At 41.1% G+C, this 20686-nt stretch overlaps 1 protein-coding gene and 1 long non-coding RNA gene across 35 annotated transcripts in view; one reads left to right on the forward strand and one right to left on the reverse strand.

Moving 5' to 3' along the window:
• LOC129391522 (uncharacterized) overlaps positions 1-20686 on the forward strand; it is a 153270-nt gene that overhangs the window by 104083 nt on the left and 28501 nt on the right. Inside the window, exon 1 of one of the 2 annotated variants that reach the window (XR_008615781.1) lies at positions 9697-10259. The exons of the other annotated variant lie outside the window; for it this stretch is intronic. This is a non-coding gene — a long non-coding RNA (uncharacterized lncRNA). Of the gene's footprint in view, positions 1-9696; positions 10260-20686 lie in introns of those variants that run through there. 2 annotated transcript variants of the gene reach the window in all.
• ARPP21 (cAMP regulated phosphoprotein 21) overlaps positions 1761-20686 on the reverse strand; it is a 164875-nt gene continuing 145949 nt past the window's right edge. For 17 of the 33 annotated variants that reach the window (XM_055079904.1, XM_055079912.1, XM_055079913.1 and 14 more), the window contains 4 exons: positions 7474-7616; positions 6408-6483; positions 3713-3861; positions 1761-2550 (listed from right to left, as the gene is read on the reverse strand). In XM_055079904.1, the coding sequence (XP_054935879.1) occupies positions 2293-2550; positions 3713-3861; positions 6408-6483; positions 7474-7616 (626 nt within the window). In that variant the 3' untranslated portion in view covers positions 1761-2292. Of the gene's footprint in view, positions 2551-3712; positions 3862-6407; positions 6583-7473; positions 7617-20686 lie in introns of those variants that run through there. The other 16 variants (XM_055079917.1, XM_028479338.2, XM_028479337.2 and 13 more) reach the window with 3 other exon arrangements.

A 20686-nucleotide genomic window follows, 5' to 3' on the forward strand; every position in this document is an offset into this window, starting at 1 on the left:
GTATAACTGATTCACTTTGTTGTAAAGCAGAAACTAAGACACCAATGTATAGCAATTATACTCCAATAAAGATGTTAAAAAAAAAAGACAGTAAGCATAACATGAGATTAGGAATAAGGTAATGCTGGATACAAATATTTAGTGAAAGTAAGGAAGATGTCTCAGCTGGAAACAGTAACTGAAGGGATTTATGCAATAAAGTCAAATGTCTAAATATGAAAGAGTGTAACACATTTGGCGAAGAATGGCCAACAAGAAAGAAGGTCTGTCTTTATTCTTATTAGCATGATGTACGTTTCAAATCCATGGGAAAGAAGGCTCAGTAATTCTAAGAATCATTAAAGAAATGCTCAAAATTTCTCAGAATTGTATGAAAAGAAAAACATTCAGACTCATATTTGGATCCTTGAGTTTGGGATCACTGCCAAGATCAGAGGGCTACATGGTGAATATATTTAAAAATGAATCTATATTGGTCAGCCCCCTCCTTCTATTAGGGGAAGATATTAATTAGGCAAACACATAGCTTTTTCTCAGAGCATCTCTTGGTTTATAAGCTACTCAGCCTATTGGTTTAATGGCTCAATTTAAAAAGATGCAATATCCTCTTTTTATAATGTTTTACATAGGGTTTACTTGTTATGAAGAAATCAGTAGACTGAGATTTGGGGAAATGGGACAGACTTTTCACAAGGAATAAAACTAATGATAGTATGTGTAAAAAATACCCTTTAAAGGAAAAATAAAACAATAGTATAAAATTAAGGAATGGTAATCTGGTAGGTTGAGTTTTTAACTAGCTGCCTAACTCTATCTCCAGCTAAACAACATGAACATGGAAAAATCTAATATATAGAATGTGATAATATGAGAAACAATGGTAATTATCCAGATATACTTTCCAAATCCTTCTCATTGGTAATAATGGTTTTTAGGTAGAGAGTATAAAATACAAAACTGTTAGTCATTGTACTGCCATAGGAAAGTGAAAGCTGTGGGGTTTTAGTCCCTCATTAAATATCTCCTGGAAGGGCCAAAGATGGTATACAGAGTTCTGATATTATTTTTCAAAGGTTGTCATAAATCAGTCTTACCTGCAGAATCTATAGGGAGTTAAACATTTTGGGATTAGACAGGAACAGCCTTCTTCTAATTTTCTTTCTTTTGTGTGTGTGAATGTTCTGAGTATTTGTAAACAAAGTGCAATATTTTGCCTTGTTTTAAATTATTAGGACAAACAGCACCTTTGAGATACTGACCTACTGTCAATATTAGTGGTACGTTACATTGTGTGACCCAGTAAAATGGGTTAAATTAGACTGTGCCTCTTTTAATCTCCCTCTAAGCAAAGATATCTTGTTTTCCAGGTAGGTGATGGAATTTGAATGGAGGTGGATCAGGGTTTGGTATAGAGTTTGATGTAGAGCTGTTGTTACCAAGGATACTCAGGTTTTCCTAGTTGGTGAAGTATAGCTACATGGATTCAATGGGCCTAAAACGAAAAGCAAGGTACACATTTCAAAAATGTGAAGTCAGTGAACAGATGAGATGGATGCCGCCTGATTTTCAGGACCCCTGTTAGTATTCATGACAAGAAACTACAGTTGGTTCAGTGTTTGCCTACCAAGGTGATGCTAGTTCATCTACAAACACCTGAAACATCTTTTCTATGCATTATTCATGAAATAGTGCTCAAAAGGAATAAGAGTGACACATAAGCCAACATATATTGGAACAGAGAGTGAAGCAAACTGGTGGTAAAAACATGACCTTCCTCCATAAGGTCAAATAGTTTTATTTTGATTAAACACTACAATACAGTATATATCCATTAAAAAAAGAAAACTCTATAGTGTATATAAATTATTCCTTCCATTCATCAGTTCTTTTCCATTACAGCTTTGGTACAATGTGATTTCAGTATATAATTTTTAAATACTTTTAGCATCACAAAGTCAACACAAAGTACAAAACTAATAATCCAAATTAGGGATATTATCATCTACACAGTGGTATTCAGTGGTAGGAGAAAATCTTACCTTGATGAATTCATGTCACTAGCTAAGCTAGAAAGGCATACCTAGCAGACATGACGGAAATATGCACCATTAACCAGCTAATGTGTGGATTAGTCTTTGTTTTTTTTGTTTTGTTTTGTTTTTTACAGAATACCAGCAGCAGTCATTTGGGTATTGAGTGAATACTTAAGTCCTCAGTGAGTTTTCGCACCTTGCTCCTCCTCCCTTAAAGGCCATGAGTAGTATCTGAAGACATGTACCATAGCCAGAGTGCTCAGAACTTGACCTGCCACCCAGCATTGCTCATACTGGCACAGTTGGTCCTGCAGCTGGCTGACATCACGGGGACAGTGCTGGAGGGACAGTGAGGGCCCATCAGCCTAAGGTTGTTCTGAGGGGTCGGCGGTGTGACGTTACAGTACACAGGCATTCCAGTGGCTGGGAGGGACCCTTGGCCTGCCTGGTTAGGTAGCATGATTGGCTGTTGGTACGACTGCTGGGGCAGTCCTTGAGAACCCTGGGTCATTGGCACCTGTAGGAAGACACAAGACAGAAGACTGTATGAAGAGGTTATTTTGGGGTGTCCCATGACCTACAGTGGTGTCATCAAAAACGGTCATGCTTTTAGGTTCAAATCCCAGCTCTCCCTTTTATCAGCTGTTTCACATTGGGCAAGTCACTTAACCTCTCTGATTCTCTGAGTCCATCTGCATAATGTAACCTCCTTCAAAGTGCCCCTGAAAGGACTGCAGGGGAGTACAGCTCTTGGGACACATCTGGCTAGAAGTACATGCTCAGAAGATGTTAGTTCTGAGCCTCCTTCCTTCCTCTCTCCTGGCCCTCCAGGGACTGCCATCTGGACCTCCCACTCTGGATTTCTCTCAGTTTTGAAAAGCCACGCTCCCTTCCTGTTTTACACAAAGTGGTCTGGAGCCATCGATAGTAAAAGGGGATTCTGTCCCTGGAACACCAGCTCACACTCTCAACCTGCAGCTTTAGAGAACATCTCCTATCCAGTTAGAGGTAGAAACTGATGCCGTGTGAACAAGGATTGTCAGGGCAGGAGGACCGTGGATAAGTTCTCCAGGGCCAGAAGTACCTGATGCAGCTAAATTTAATGATTAAAGTTTTTCACCAACCCTTCACTACCCCCTGCCCTCTGCCAGGGTATTTCAGGATATACATTACAGAAGGGGGCATGACACTTTTTAAATACCCAGTGTGGGTTTAGTCTGGAAGATGCAGCTGTCAGGTCCAATAAATGCCCTTTAAATGAATCTTGAGATGCCATTTTAAAATCCCTTATAAGATAATTTGTGGTGAAATGAAGTTTCTTTGGGTGTGACCAAAAACAAATGAAATTTTGCTGTGAGGACTTTCTCCCAGTAAGTACAATTTCAACAGAATGCCCAAAGGTCTTCATGAATAGAACTTTAAAGAATTTTCTTCCATGAATAGAAAGTCTATATGGAATCACACTTAGCAGGTCATTCAAAAGCCATAGTAGTTACAGAAGTATACATTTCCCATTTTCTGCTTGTCTGTTATAATCTTGACTCAAAATCAGCCGTCAGCACTGGCTGGGCCTAGCACCTACCACCCAGCCAACCAGCCGATGTGGGGACATACCCACAGCCTGTACTTAGGCAAGTTCTGCTTTATAAAACACAATTTTCCAAGTTACTGATATGCACCTGATAATTAGACATGGTTGGGTAGGAGAGCATCACGCTTTGCACTGGAGTTCCCTGGTGGCTGCTCATCATGCCCTGACTCTGAGGCGGCTGCTGCACCCCCATGAGGCCTTGGAACCCCTGTTGACCAGACAAGAGCGGCTGGTAACCTGTGAAGAAAGAACACCTTTTGAACTGGTTGTACCAAGAAGAACAATGATGATATTGTACAGGATGAGAGCACTTCTTCACCAGGCAACCTGCAGGCCTTTCAGTCTCTGTATCAGGAGTGTGTATTTCCTAATAACGCATGTTTTGCTTCTTAGGGCAGACAAGGGTATGACTCCAAAAAATTCACTGATACTTCCATCCTTAAGAGTGGTCCAATCAGCAGGTTGGGTTGTGACAATGGTAAATTCTTCATGATGCAAAGACGGGAACCTGTATTGACATCAGTTGACTGCTGTAAATTAAACCTTTCAGATTTATCTTTTGCTTTGGTTTCAATGATATTTGGAGAAGTCACACATTATCAAGTTTTATCCTAATTAATTTGATTCATTCTCTTACCCTCTCGCTTTTCTGCATCACCTCACTTCACACAGAGATCACCAAACGGCCTGTTAACTTAGGATGCATTCTGTTTTCCATACCCTAGTGAACAAAATGACTCCCTACTCTACATAATTCAACGTTCATTGACTTAGACAAAAGGCAGCAACAGCAGGTGTGTCATGCTTTTATTCTGTTCCACCACTAGCTCCCAAGAAAACGTTCTGGCAAAACACTCCCATGAGGGATCATGTACATATCATAGATAATACAGAGTACAACATGTAAAGAATGTATGTGTTTATGACCTTCTGGATGGGTCAGTTGGTAGGTTTTCTTTTCCTTCTTTTTTAAGTGGACCAGGATTTATTCTAATTATCTTAATCCCTACTACAAGATGTGGTTTAAAATGCATTCTTAAAAGAAGGCTGTGAACTGTTCTTACAAATATTGGGAAGAAAGCTGTGATGTAGCTGAAAATGACATGGTGATAGAGAAATAAAACAGATTTACTTCATGCTGTAAAATAAGGTCCTTCCAGAGATCATACTATTAACTGTACTGAGTGCCTGGAAATCAGTGGAACTGCTGCCTTAATACAATTCCCTGCGAGAAAGTCTTTACAATCCTAGATTTTCTTAACGCAGACACTAAGTTTTACAACCAGATTTAAAAAATTGAAACAAAGGGTAAAAGATTCCTAATCAATCCACATTGTTTATAAATAGACCTTGTTTTGAGTGCATGTGAGAGTTTTAACTGAGAAAGGGTAAAATTACATAAAGACTATAATGTAATTTTAAAACACAATACTTCGCTATCCTTTGCGCTGCAAAAATGTGTTTTCACTCATCTTAGAAATACTGTGGAAACGTGTCCTGCAAATAGTCACTGAGTTAAACTCTTTTCATCTAAGGAGATGGAAATAAGGTGTGGTCAGTTTGGAACACCCGAGAGAGCAAACTTGGGGATGAGCCGAGTTGGGAGGCCTGGACTGTGCCTGCATTGATTGGTAAATGGAGCAGGTGTGTAATCTGGAAAGTCATCCTTTGACCTCCTTTATGTGTCCCATTTTTTTTTTTTTTTTTTTTTTTTTTTTTTGTGGTACGCGGGCCTCTCACCGTCGCCATCTTTAGGCTTTAAAATAATTTTTAATGTTTTACCAAGTTCTTTTAGGTATATCTACCTGTGGGATGGATATTATTTCCCCGTTTTACCTGTAAGAAGGCAGAGGCTAAGCTAGAATAAAGAAACCTGTCCCAAGCTGCATAGCCAGGACCAGTAGAGTGGAACTTTAAGCACGTGTCTTCCAGATTCTTTTAAAGTTGGGCCCTTTCTCCTCTCCCACGTTGAACCTCTTGTAACTGTGTTCTGTGGTGCCTCTCAGTTTTTTATCTGACTTCATGGTCAGATGCTGCTGTGTATGTGAAATAACCCCACACCCTTGGTTTTTCTTTTGTTTTGTTTTGTTTTGTTTTTAAGCCGCTCCGCGGCATGTGGGATCTTGCCGGACCGGGGCATGAACCTGTGTCTCCTGCATCGGCAGGCGGACTCTCAACCACTGCGCCACCAGGGAAGCCCCTATGTGTCCCATTTTTTTCATGTTCACATTACTCTCCCTTCTCCACTGTCATAGTGGTTTCCCTTACTAGGTTATTTTACATTCTTGCAAAGATACCGCATATTAAGAATGTAATTAAGGGTCCTGACCACCTTTCCTCCAGTTACATTGTGTTGGTGGTAACACAAAGCCTCCCTTACATATGCTTTGCGGGTCTAACTGATACCAGTAACCTCAGCTCAGAGGGTTTATACAATATGGCAAAGTGTTTGCAGTTTATACAGTATGGAAAAATCATCAGATTGGGGAACAAGAAATGTGACTTAAGGCCATGTCATGGCCCTTACTACCTCCCAGAATGCCTCATATGCAGGGAGAAATTTAACATTAATTGTAAAAAACTGTTTTCTATGATTTACCATTGTCTGGATCTACCACTCTTATTCATATACCCGTTGGCCCTAAAAAAATTATGTTGCTGTTTTACTATTATTATGACATTACTCCTAGCCACGTCAAATTCACTGTCACATGAACTGCTGTATATGTTAAAAAAATAACTTGGCATGACTATAGACAATTCATGACCACAGCCTTCCTTACCATTTCCTAGTTCTATAACAAGGAGCAGGCAATGTGAACACACTTCCAAGTCCGTGTAATGGTGCCTTATTTCTGGCTGAAGATTCAAAGTACAGGTTGAAAATGAGAGAAATGTCTTCTAAAAGTCTGACTTATATTTAGTCTTCTGGTGAAAGCCCAGTTGGCCTCAATGGTCCTGTTGCAGAATACACATGGCTATTATGTAAACAAAAAGAGGAGAGGAAAGGAGGAGAGAGGGGAGGGCAGGAGAGGTCCAGTGGCCTTGCATCTAAAGATGATGTATTTGCTTATTGAATCGTACCATCCTTTCACCGAGTCATCTTCAAAATGACTCTGTTTCACAGAGTCTGTTCAAAAGTAAATTGAGGTGGCCTATGAAAGATTCATTTATTACAACAGCTCTATAAGCCAAAATTGGGGTGAAAGGAAAAATAAGTCTGATGATAACAGAGCTGTTAAGACATACAGAAAACAGAATGTCTTCGTAGAAAGGGGAAGCAACTGTCAAATAATATTCAAGGAGAGAAAAAGAGTGAGGAGGCTGGGTGGGCTCGTCCCAGTAAAGGTGCACGGCCCGGGAGGGTGTGATTCATCTTTGCTGAGCACAGAGATGCAGGGACGCTGTGATGTCGCCCTCCCCAAGCCCCCCTCTGCCTGATGATTTGTGAACTTTAATATTCAGTCATGCATAGCAATGGGCTACCAGCTGTGCACTGGGATTCCCACAGTAAACACACTTAAGGCAAATAAAGATTTATGTGGGTAGCGAATCATGCCATACAATTTCCAAATGAAAACTTAAGTGTAAGGAAAGCCCAATTTATATTCATGAACCCCATTCATTTCTCAATTCGCTCTCCAGGCAAGAAATTTACACCTGGAATGGTTTAACTGGAGGGCCCCATTTCTTTACATGATGCTACAGAAGGTAGGCAGCAGAATGGTCCTTGAGACAGGAGGCTATTTGGAATGTGAATCTGAGCTCCGGTCCAGGAATAGACAAATAGAAATGTGATAGCAGTGACCTAAGCACGAACTAACAGGGTCTACCGGGGACACAGCTCGCCTGAAGGTGGAGGTGGCAGCACTGGCTGGTGGCAACCTGCTTATCTCGTCCATTCAAATGAGAAATGTGTTCCAGTTTGTCAATTCTTAGCTGTGAAATGATGAGTTTTTCATATTTATTGCGGATTAGTAGATAGAATGCATCTGACAAAACAGAAATAGCAAAAGTAACTGCCCTGTAGGCTTGCTATGGTGATCATAAAGACATTAGCTATTTTTATTATTCCTTTTTCAGTTGAGATTAATTCAGTTTTCAAGTCACATGCATCATTTATTTTCTGAAGGTAAAAAGGTTAGGAAAGGACAAATGCCTCCTAGCAAATAAATGAGTACCCTCTACTAAGACGGAGGAGTTATAACATTTAAAATGTCTGGAGCTTACAAATCTGAAAGTTCAATGTTGTTTTGACTAAAATACAGCAGTTATTGAATACTATTTGTAGTCAGAGGATAAGTCATTAATATTCTGTCAAGGAAACATTTCACTGGATGTAGCATATTTATGAAAAATCAGGATGTTAATTGGAATTATAAATTGCATGATTGTGACTGACATCATTTTAACTCTTATTTGAATACACTGTTACAGAGCCAACATTTTGGAAATGAATGCATGACAAAGTCGTAACCTGTATTTTCAGGGTTTTGATTCCCTGGCTGTTGTTGGTTATAAAGGTTGACGATGAGGAAGGGTGTAGTTAAGAGGGCAAATACCTACAGAGCAAAGTAATTGAGAAGCTAGACAGTTCTCATCACCTCCCCAAACCCACCCAAGCAGTGTAATTTTCCTGTTGGGTTTATTAAGTATTCGTAATATGGTAGAATGCCTTTTCAAATGATTAAAGTTAATAATCTGCTTAATAGAAAATATGACTTATCTTGGATGAACCAACATACACACATTTCTCCAGGTTTCTAAGGAACCAGCTAGCTGATTCTGAATTCAAATTCTGTTCTTTGTACATGGTATTGAGATGGAATTACAGTAGTTCAGTTGTGGCATGGCTGGTGAAGACTATGAAAAAGAAAAAAAAATGCTTATCCAGGGCTGGCTTGTCCCTTTGCCGAATTTTTATAGTTCATGCATTGCACACACTGCTGCCTAATATCTGCCCGGTTCAGTTTCTTGGTTTCCTATCAATTCCTCTACACTTTCATCTTATTTAAAGATTTTCCATTTTAAAGGAGCTAACAAGCTATATTTCTTGATCACTTACTCCGATCCAAGCAGTAAATTAAGCACTTTTATTTTATTGTCACAAGAATCCTGGGAGGCAGTCAGTGTTATTAAACTCCTTTTGCAAAAGAGACAACTGTGACTTAGATGTAGACATTGTCAGGGTCAGACAGCTAGTAGGAGGGAAAGCTAGAATTTAAGTTGTGGTTTTCTCACTTGGGCATCCCTGCTTTTACTCCCTAAATTGTAGTACTATTTATTATACATTCTTCCAACTTTCATAGCTTAACGTAAATCCCCTTAGCATGGCAGGTACTCAATGGCTATTCATTGCATTAATTGTTTTCTCAATAGTTAAAACAATTAAGTAAAGAGGACAAGAGTTATGATCCATAGTCTGTTGAACAAGATCTTGCTGATATCAAAGGAAAAAAATCAAAGGTAAAGCATAATTGCCCGACAAAATCAACTCAGACCACGTAATAACGTTTTAAAGGTTTGTTACTCAGATACTTGGACACTAGACAGGCAGTCAGGTTGGAGTAGGGTCAAATGGATTCTAGTCCCTTCATTTACTTAATTAGTTTCTAATCAGTGGAAACTACAGTTTTCAATTACTAAGACCGTTTCAAATAACACCTCTCCTCACAATCTTTGAAGACTCTGTATATTTACTCTGGATTGTTTTCTCAAAATATAAGGTGAAAATAACTTATTTGCACATTAAGTGTAACATCAGTTCTGTTCTTTGACTGCACCAGGCAACTTGCTGCCCCTAGGAAAGTCACTTGACCTTTGGAAACAAAAATAGTATCTGTAGTATTTGAAAGATAAAAGTGGGTAAGAGAGGGCTTCCTTGGTGGCACAGTGGTTGAGAGTCCGCCTACCGATGCAGGGGACGCGGGTTCGTGCCCCGGTCCGGGAAGATCCCACGTGCCGCGGAGCGGCTGGGCCCGTGAGCCATGGCCGCTGAGCCTGCGCGTCCGGAGCCTGTGCTCCGCAACGGGAGAGGCCACAACAGTGAGAGGCCCGCGTACCGCAAAAAAAAAAAAAAAAAAAGTGGGTAAGAGAAAGAAGATACACAGAAACTCTGCCAAACAGCCAGAGAAATCAAAATCTCCCAGGCCACTTAGAGGCGGCTGTACTTTTGGAGTCTATAGACTGCTCTCATCAGTGTTCTAATTCTATGAATACTATGGATTTGTTCCCCAGTTTTACTTCGTTATGAAAGCACTGCCTTTAAGAGAGGGGTCCTTTCTGGCTTCATCTACCTACAGCACCTTGGTGCTCAAGGTAGGCTTGAGTAGGGGGAACAGATGTATCCTATGGTATCACGATATTGCTATGGTTTCCTGAAAGAGGAACCACCACCTTATGCTTCAGAAAGTAGATTTGGGGTACTGATAGCCCCTCACCCACCTCAGATAGAGTGGAAGATGCCCTCGACAGTTCCACTGACGTTGAGGCCTCCCAGAACCAGGGGGTCCTCTGGGACTAAGGAGGCATCTGATTTCACTGGCCTTTACAGACACTGTCCCACTCTTACTCCTAGGTGCTGACTCCCTGGTGTGACAGTGTAGGTGAAGGGGGGGTCAACTTTGAAAAGCAAGGTGAGTACCTTTTGAAGCATTTTGCCTCTATACCAACCTCCCAAATTATGTGACCTGAAACCCCACGTAGGACTTTTAAAACAAGAAAGCCGTACAGCCTGCATCTGAAGACACTTTTTTTCAAACGTGTCCAAAAATTAAGATATAGGATAAAAATATCTAGCCTGGACATCATAATAAGATACTGTTTTCTTCTTATATATGAAGTAAAATAGCATAAAAACGTCAAAAAGAGGAGTATAAAAAATTGCTTTTTTGGGGGGCTCTTGAAGCCCATTATGACTTCTTTCATCTTTGTGCATCTGCCTTCATCGTATTTACTGACAGTCTCTGCATCCATCCCCTTTCTCTTCCTCACCATTTATTATTCAGTGGTTTCATTCCTTAAAAACAAGATGCAGAATGAGCCATGGGGAGGCTGCATGGGAATAGAGGGAAGCCCAGTGCATCCTAATGAACTTGAGGAAAGCTGTCACAGGCCGTAAGTGGAACTACGCTTCCTGAAGCAGTAGTTTTTCTTCCTACTTGCTCTTTTCCTCATTAGCTTTCCTACTGCACAGAGTGTAATTCTTAAAAGCCTCTTTACTGTCCCCCTTGAACGTCCACGCATGGGTCATTTTCTAATGGCCGTACACATCAGATGAACCATCCTATTACTGCAAGCTCGGGGCCTCTTCACTGTAATTAGACCATCCAGATCCATGTTATCGCAACTACAAAGTTGGTTTTCTTTCTCTCTTTCTTTTTTTTTAAAATCAGGGCAAACATGAGAGACATTGTTAAGTGACTACAGGAATGGCTCATGCATGGAATTTCAATGAATGCCTCTGAGGGAAGCTGGCATTGAATTCCATTTTAAAAGGATGAGGCTGTCATACTATTGAAGTAATTCTCTGAACTTTCCTGGCCCTGAGTGCTGTGCTGACAGCCAGAGAGCTTCCACAGCCCAGAGGGAGAAAACCTGCATGAGCCTCACAAACGTTTTACTTTCTTAATGAGGCCATGTGGCTTAGAAGATAATGTGGCATTCTTGCATTTCTGCACATCCAGCAGTGTTAATTACGGATGTGCTCACACCAGGCTGGGTGACAGCGAATTGTTGCTGAGGCAACTTGGAGGAGTTCTTTCCCCAGACTAAGCTCGGGGCAAAGTCAAGACAAAGATGGGCCTAATCATTCCCCCCAGTAGCATTCCCTCTGGTGGATATTTTCACTGACGAATTGCTTTTGATCAGCTGGCTAGAACAGGACAATCGTGAGGTCAAAAGTCATGGGGTCAATACCATTGTGATCATATTACTGTTACTGTCACATAGCTACAGGCTGTAACCTAGCCCTGGCCAACTATTTTTTTTTTTAAAGATTTTTTTTGATGTGAACCATTTTTAAAGTCTTTATTGGATTTGTTACAATATTGTTTCTGTTTTATGTTTTGGTTTTTTATGTTTTGGTTTTTTGGCCGGGAGGCATGTGGGATCTTAGCTCCCCAACCAGGGATTGAACCTGCACCCCGTGCATTGGAAGGTGAAGTCCCAACCACTGGACCATCAGGGAAGTCCCTGGCCGAACTATTTTGAATGTAAGTTCTATGGTCATAGATTCAATCTGTAGAAACCCATATCAAAACAGAAAAAAACATAAAAAACCGAAAACCACTTTGGAGTCAATCAAAAGTGCTCTGTTTATATAGGAAAGTGTTATACGTTATTTTTCCCAACAGTCAGAGATAACTATCTTCTTTTCTTCAATTCCAGACTGGCAGGGTTCTTAACTAAACTTTATTCTAGTGGTAGATTTAACAATAACATTGTTCCACTGGTAGAGTCTGCTGGGAGGCAAGAGCAACAATCTAAGGCAGAGACAGTAAAGACGGGAACTAAGGCAGAGATGGTAGGATGACAGAGAAGGGACACACCAGGGAAATACTTAGGATGTGAACTGCCAGACACTGGCATCTAGGAGTTTTAGTGGCATCACGTTAGATGAGTTTGTACTATAGTCATGAATGTCAGTTGTCCACGTGTCCACTAGAACGCGAACTCTCCGATAAACAAAAGCCCTGATTTGTAGTGCTTGCTGATTTCCCTGGTGTAACTATTCCCACTGTGGCCAATTTCAAGCTATAAAGGGCTTAAATCAGCTGGCAAAATTCCTGATGTTTTGAATGTTGCTCGTGTGGGCCAGAAAAAGAGAGCTCTGGTACACCACTGACCTGAATTCAATGTCAAGCAATCCAATTTTCAGTTCATTTAAATTTTGTTCCTTTTATCCTTCCTTCTTCAAACCTATTGACTATTATTTGTTCTTTGACATTTCTTGTAAGAATGACTGTAAAAGCCATTCATAGGATTTTATGGACATGGAGAAGACAGGCACAGACACTGGACTGTACACTGGGATGTACACTAGACTGTACGCTGGGACGTACACTGGAATGTACCCTGGATGGTATACGATGTACCCTGGGTGTACACTGGGCTGTACAATGGATGGTACACTGGATATACACTGGCCTGTACACCAGATGTGCACAGATGTGCCCTTGGACTGCACACGAGACGTACACTGTACACGTGATATGCACTGGACTCTATACACTGGAAATGTACCCTGGACTGTACGCTGGACTGTACACTATATACTGGAATGTACCCTGGACTGTACACTATACTGTACACTGAGATGTACACTGGGCTGTACAGTGGATGTACACTGGACTGTGAAGAAACTGAAGCACCAGCATTATGTTTTCTGGTACATTGTGGACACACATCCTTTGAACATATATATGCAAAATGCCAAGCTCTAATTGATTTCAGGATTTAGTTTCTTCTGATTTTTCCTTGCAGTCCAGGTAGACACACCAGTCCGTTTTCAACCTCAAGGTGCCAAAAAAGTTTAAAAGTCAACTTGCTTACATTTTATTACAACCAAAGAGTGAGTGATTCTAAATTATATAATGTATAGCTCAAAAACAAAACCAAAAAACCCACAACTGAACTTGGTATAAATGTACATATTCTACCCATAACTAATGTTTTCCAAGGAGAAAATATGGGGATAAACATTTGTAAAGTTCTCATCATAGGGTTCAGGGAACATAACTCCTGATTCCTTTGTTCGCTGTCTCTTTATCATCAGTTTTCCGACAGATGGCCCCCAAGTAAAGCTGCTGGGCGCCAGATGATGTCACAACTCTAAGCAACAATAAAGAAAGAGATACTTTCTGTTCATCTACATAATCAACCCATGATTATCCTTGTTAACAGCAATAAGAACAATCTTTAATCTCACCATGCGGGGAACTGTTATTTAAAAGTGTTGCTTTTATCTGGGTTGAGACAATTAGAAATCTGCAGGCTTGTCCACACAAATACAAATGTGCTTATCTTTTTAGCTGGAATCAGAGTATATGGTCCACACTTAAGTCCTATTTCACAATAATTAGAGTAAAAATAAAATTGAAGGGCAAATGGTCTTCCACCCAAGGCCTGCAAGAGTAAAACTCACATTTCATCCTGGTTAAATGCTTTATAAGCACCCAAATAGAGCATGAGCATTTTAAGATAGTCACAACCTTGGTGGCCTGCTGACTTCAATGTAATGAGATGATGCAAATACGCTGGGTCTAAGAGAACCAGCGAAGGCCTCAGGTTCTGTCCGTGGCAGGACACCAGGCTGTGCTGAGAGTGTGCTAAACCAGGGCCGTCCTTCCCAGCAAGGTGTGTATGCTGCCTTCTTGGAGCTTTGGATTCTCAAGGTTTGCCACTTAGTCCTGCCTCATCATCTTGTCTCCATGTTTGAGTGCCTGCTTCCCCGCCCAGCTGGAACTCTTTTCCCTGGTCAGTGGTTCTCAACATTTTCCTGTCTCTGAATCACTTGGTTAAAGTGACCAAGTTAAAACACACATATTGCTGGGCTCCAACCCCCAGAGGTTCTGATTCAGTAGGTTTGGGTGGGGCCTGAGAAATGTGCCTTCCTGACAAGTGCCCATGGGATGCTGATGCCACTGGTCTGGGGGGCCACACTTTGGGAGTCACTGCTGGACCTTGGGTCTCAATAAATACTTGAATTCCTATCGTTTAACCCGCTTACTTTTCCCTTCATAGAGTGGGTGATGGAATCTGGCACATCACATCCTGTGGGGGGGCCATCTCTCCTCTCTGATTTCATTTTCCTTATCTGTAAAATGGGGACCATCCTTTCTCAAGGGGTGTTAGGATGGTCCAAGATGCACCTCTTGTAAGACAAATCCCAGGGACTGAGCGCCTGGCTATGACCAAGATATGTAACTGCCCTGCCCCTGCTCTTTGCACTTTCCACCTTGTATGAACTTGAATTAAATTTTATTACTGATTTACGTCCTGCTTCCCAGGTAGATTATAATCCTCTGGAAGAGGAAGCGTATCTTATACATCTGGGCCTAGCCCCGTGTTCTACATGCAGTGTCTCAAGAACATTTTATCAATGATGTTGATAAAAAACTGTCCTCATTGCATTCACCCTAAACGACTCTTACCATGCCACATTACAGAAAATAAGCCAACAAACAAAAACCTCAAGGAAAAGAATGAAGAAGCAGATCTACTCAGAAGAGAGAGCCCCCAGCCCTGCCCATGCCTGAGGCATGGCCAAAGGGAAACAATTTATCACCATCACAGTAGAATAAAGACAAAGATGACCGGTTGCCAAATGTTTTCTCTTGGCCGCTTTGCCTCCGGAAAAAAGAAGTTCCTTCCAGCAGCAAATCAAGAGGGCACAACACAGTTTTCCACTTCCACCTGATGCTACTGGGATAGGCATATAGGGAGAGGTCCAAAAAAGGAAAGGAGAAGAAGATGTGGGAAGGAGCTGAAAAAGGGAGTGGGAGAGGGCAGGAAAACCCATTGGAGACACTGTTTGTTTGGCCTTCTCAAACCTATCTATCTGCTAGCACTTGGTGAGGCATCTAGGAAAACAAACCAGATTTCTGTAGCCTCGTGTCTTCGGGACATAACAACTGTGAGTTTGCAAACCCGTGGTTATGCTCCCTTGTGACTGTGTCTCGATCTTCGTTTGGCCTAAAAAAAGGCAAGCAAGAAACCTGGACCTCACCTACTTTCCCTCCTACAGCATACGGCTGAAATTCCTTGCTTTTCTAAATCTCTTCTTGGCACCCACTAAGCCTGAAGTCCTTCAACCTGAGTGGGAACAATGGATCGGAGACCTCCTGGCCCAACAAGCTCTGGGGGATGAAGCTGGGGTTTAGAGGGCTAAGAAGGCACAGGATCGCACACAGAATTTCTCATAAACTGGGGTCTAAACCCCATTTTCCTGTTAGTCCCTTTGCTAGCATACAAGTTATATAGTGCTTCCTCCAAATAAGACAGACTGGACTGCTAAGCATAGTTTTGTTTCCTAGCCACACATGCATTGGCTCTGTTGCTGTTATCATGTTATTACTAAGAGTTTGGAGAATATAAATCGTGTATATGAACTGGAGTTCACCAAGCTTGTTTCTAGGAGCTACCAACAGACTTTTCTAAGATAACCCACAGTAGGGCATTAGGGAAAAAGAAAAGTTTGGAGATTCAAGGAACATATCATGAGTTGCAAAAACCAGAATCAAACCATCTCTTTTGAAACTATCAGCCTGACTGTATCTCAATGTTTAGGTACAGATATTAGCAGTTATTTACCAACAGGCAACATTCCCAGGAGGTCATATACTGGGTTAATACGGACCACGCTTGCATTAACTCAAACCAGGAGAACAAGCATTTGTTCCCCTTTCTTCATCCAAGCTAATAGTGACCTTTATGGCCTATGCCTTACCGAGTTAAGCACTTGTGGAGCGGGTGCCGTTATGACTATCATTTTACAGACAATGAAAATGAAGCACAAGGAATCCAGGTAGATTGTTTAGGGCCATGCAGCCTAGAAGAAGCAGAATTAAGTCAGGGGTACCTACTAATTTCTTCCCACCTCCAGCTCAGGGTCCTGGAAGGCAACAGAACTGCGCTCCAATGATTCATCTGAAGAGGTGTTAATAAAGAGAGTATTGCCAAATGAGCAGGCAAGTTACGTGACCAACAGGCGAGGAAGGCACCCAGAGCCTAACAACAGGAAGGACCATTCTCTCCCTTCAGCCTGCAGGTCTCAGGGGAGGAGCCAGTGTTACCAGAAGCCAGTAAGAGCCTAGGGGCCACCTGGAGAACCAACTGCACTGCAAGGGAGGGAGGAGCTGAAGAGACTCCGATCTCCCTCTTCCTCTGCCCTCTGACACCTTCCATTAGCAAAACCCACCTGGAAGCCACAGGACAAAGGAAGCTAACAGAAGGATGGAGAATGGCTATGTGATGAGAGGAGAAGCAAACGGAATAACCAGCACACTCCCCGCCGCCCCACTTCCCTTCAAAAAGTACAGGGAATACATTCCTATGTCAAGCGGTATTCCCCAAGCCACTGCGCCAACCTGATCAAATGAAGATTTTTAAGGAGAGGGGGATGATAATTTTAGCAGAGTACTGTCTCTTGGTTTTATAGACGTATTTTTTTCCCCTCAGAAATTATCTTTTTTTTAACACGTGATGATGTGTCAGACTACGCACTTAGCATGACTGCTTCAGCAATTAAGTAAATGTTAACTCTCAAATTTAGATGTCATTGGCTATTAGGGCAGAATATTTGACTCTCAGCCCTAATGCTTGCCTTTCCATTTTGAGGAAATGGCATTGTTTGTAGGGAACTGATAATAACTTAGGAAGTACTATTAAGTTATGTTTCTGTTTAAATATCCTGTAGGGTAGAGAAAAAAAGTTAAATCATGATTCAACTCAAGCAGTACTGCTCATTTTGTTGAATTTGACATTTTCCTTTGCTGGCTGCAGAACCAGATGGCTGAGATCAAATGGATAACAATGGGCAAAGGATATTTCGGGAGAAAATGAAAAAGAAAAAAGGAGGGTCTAGTTTATTTCCACAATGACCTTAACTGATCCCCGCATTCCCCAAGCATATTTGGTTTAGAAAATGTTCTGCTATATATTAGTCTCAAGTTTAATACATTTAGCCATAATTGTTTCAGATATTTAAAGGAATTATCAGCAAGATGAAATACTGTAAAAGAATACTTAAATGAGACTTCAAATTAGCCTTCTGGTGTTAAATCTGAGTTTCTGCTTCCTAATAGAAAAATCACAGGCTCCGTAATCAGACAGACAAGAGGCTGATTGCTAAAGTCTTCCACCCACTGGCTCCGTGACTGGGAAGTTATCTATTATCCTTGAGCTTTGTCTTGCTTGCCTATTAATTTCCAACTTCCCAGGGCTTTTATGAAGATCAAGGAGACATGAGTCACACGTCCTCAGACACGGCATTGACTACATGGTAATTGGCATTTGTCTCCACCAAATGATGCTATGTAAAGTGAAAGTATTTTCACTCCCTGCAGAACTGTACCTTACATGAAGAACAAACTGGGTGTTGACAGTACCAGGAAGGACTCCAAATGCCAAAAAAAAGTTCCTGGAACTGCCCCATCTAGGTCACAATGTTCAGGCTTCACTACCTCAAATTTCTATGAGCCAAGACACAGTCACCTGGCCATGACCATGGGCGTTGCAATGAATGTGCTCTTCTGACCTGGGTTTATGAGGAAAGTGTAATTTCTAGTAGCAAAAAGCAGCAGAAGCAGCTCTGAACGTGAAGGTAGGCAAAGCACTCCTCAGTAGAGCAGGGAGTGGAAGAGGCAAGCTAATCATACCTGGGGAGGCTGTGTGCAGGTGGGAATCATTTGCCAAGGCCTGTGCGTCCAGACTCCAAGCACTGGTGCAGCACCGAATTGATTTCTAGGCTGTAACTTTAAGACAGCCAGGGTGCTGTCTGTCCTTTGTTTAGAGGCTCTGCTCCATGTTTATCACCAAAGACTCAGAGAAATGTGAGGCTTCCTTTTGTTCCCATATAAGAAACAGACCCAGTTTCCCTCTTCTCTTGTGTCCTAATCTAAAGCTGTCTCAGAGCAAAAGAAGACTGGGGGAAATCTGGGTTCATGCAGCTGCCTTTCCATCTTTTTTTTGGTGACTTAATGAATGGAGCCCCCTCTCATCACATCAAAGATAAGATACAAAGCGGTGACCCCTCCTCCGCTTCCCCTGGCCAGCTGCTCTCACTGGGGGCCCATCTCCTAACTCCTTAGACTATTATGATGCTTCCCAGCACCTAGAACCCCTGAGATCCTTGCAGAGGGACAGAGAATCTTCCACTTTAGGAATATTTCTAATCTAACCATTCTGTACTATTTTTTATGCAAGATGATTAAGCAAGCAGTTTTTAGGAAAAAAGTATATTTTCAAGGAATATATTATTGATTATACTACAGTATTCTTTCAAATGCAATATTTAATAATATTCATGATATATCTGGACCAATTTTACTTTCTCCCATTTAACAAATGACATATGATGTTTCATTTGTTTTCTATTTAACTATGTGAGGGAAAAAAATCATTATTTGTGAATAAATATCTTTCAGTAAGTTCAGCTTGGGGACCAAATGAATACTAAAATGAGCATTTCACTTAAAGGCATGTTAAAGTGCCAAAATAGATTTTTTAAATGCTTTTTGACTTCATGTTTTGAAATGTTACACTTTATGCAAACTACAGGCCAATATCACTGATGAACATAGATGCAAAAATCCTCAACAAAATACTAGCAAACAGAATCCAACAGCACATTAAAAGGATCATACACTATGATCACCTGGGGTTTATTCCAGGAATGCAAGGATTCTTCAATATATGCAAATCAATCAACGTGATACAGCATATTAACAAACTGAAGGAGAAAAACCATATGATCATCTCAATAGATGCAGAGAAAAGCTTTTGACACAATTCAACACCCATTTGTGATAACAACCCGGCAGAAAGTAGGCATAGAGGGAACTTTCCTCAACATAATAAAGGCCACATATGACAAACCCACAGCCAACATCATCCTCAATGGTGAAAAACTGAAACCATTTCCACTAAGATCAGGAACAAGACAAGGTTGCCCACTCTCACCACTCTTATTCAACATAGTTTTGGAAGTTCTAGCCACAGCAATCAGAGAAAAAAAAGAAATAAAAGGAATCCAAATAGGAAAAGAAGAAGTAAAGCTGTCACTGTTTGCAGATGACAAGATACTATACATATGAAATTAAGAAAACACTCCCATTTACCATTGCAACAAAAAGAATAAAATATCTAGGAATAAACCTACTTAAGGAGACAAAAGACCTGTATGCAGAAAATTATAAGACACTGATGAAAGAAATTAAAGATGATACAAATAGGTGGAGAGATATACCATGTTCTTGGATTGGAAGAATCAACATTGTGAAAATGACTCTACTACCCAAAGCAATCTACAGATTCAATGCAATCCCTATCAAACTACCACTGGCATTTTTTACAGAACTAGAACCAAAAATTTCACAATTTGTATGGAAACACAAAAGACCCCGAATAGCCAAAGCAATCTTGAGAACGAAAAATGGAGCTGGAGGAATCAGGCTCCCTGACTTCAGATTATACTACAAGGCTACAGTAATCAAGACAGTATGGTACTGGCACAAAAACAGAAATATAGATCAATGGAACAGGATAGAAAGCCCAGAGATAAACCCACACACATACGGTCTCATTGTCTTTGATAAAGGAGGGAAGGATATACAGTGGAGAAAAGACAGCCTCTTCAATAAGTGGTGCTGGGAAAACTGGACAGCTACATGTAAAAGTATGAAATTAGAACACTCCCTAACACCATACACAAAAGTAAGCTCAAAATGGATTAAAGACCTAAATGTTAAGGCCAGACACTATCAAACTCTTAGAGGAAAACATAGGCAGAACACTCTATGACATAAATCACAGCAAGATCCTTTTTGACCCACCTCCTAGAGAAATGGAAATAAAAACAAAAATAGGGCTTCCCTGGTGGCGCAGTGGTTGAGAGTCTGCCTGCCGTTGCAGGGGACATGGGTTCGTGCCCCGACCAGGAGGATCCCACATGCTGCGGAGCGGCTGGGCCCGTGAGCCATGGCCGATGAGCTTGCGCGTCCGGAGCCTGTGCTCCGCAACGGGAGAGGCCACGACAGTGAGAGGCCCTCGTACCGCAAAACAAACAAACAAACAACAACACAAAAATAAACAAATGGGACCTAATGAAACTTAAAAGCTTTTGCACAGCAAAGGAAACCATAAACAAGACCAAAAGACAACCCTCAGAATGGGAGAAAATATTTGCAAATGAAGCAACTGACAAAGGATTAATCTCCAAAATTTACAAGCAGCTCATGCAGCTCAATAACAAAATGCAAACAACCCAATCCAAAAATGGGCAGAAGACCTAAATAGAAATATCTCCAAAGAAGATATACAGATTGCCAACAAACACATGAAA

Source organism: Physeter macrocephalus, chromosome 18 (genome assembly GCF_002837175.3).
Source record: "Physeter macrocephalus isolate SW-GA chromosome 18, ASM283717v5, whole genome shotgun sequence".
Classification (NCBI taxonomy): domain Eukaryota; kingdom Metazoa; phylum Chordata; class Mammalia; order Artiodactyla; family Physeteridae; genus Physeter; species Physeter macrocephalus.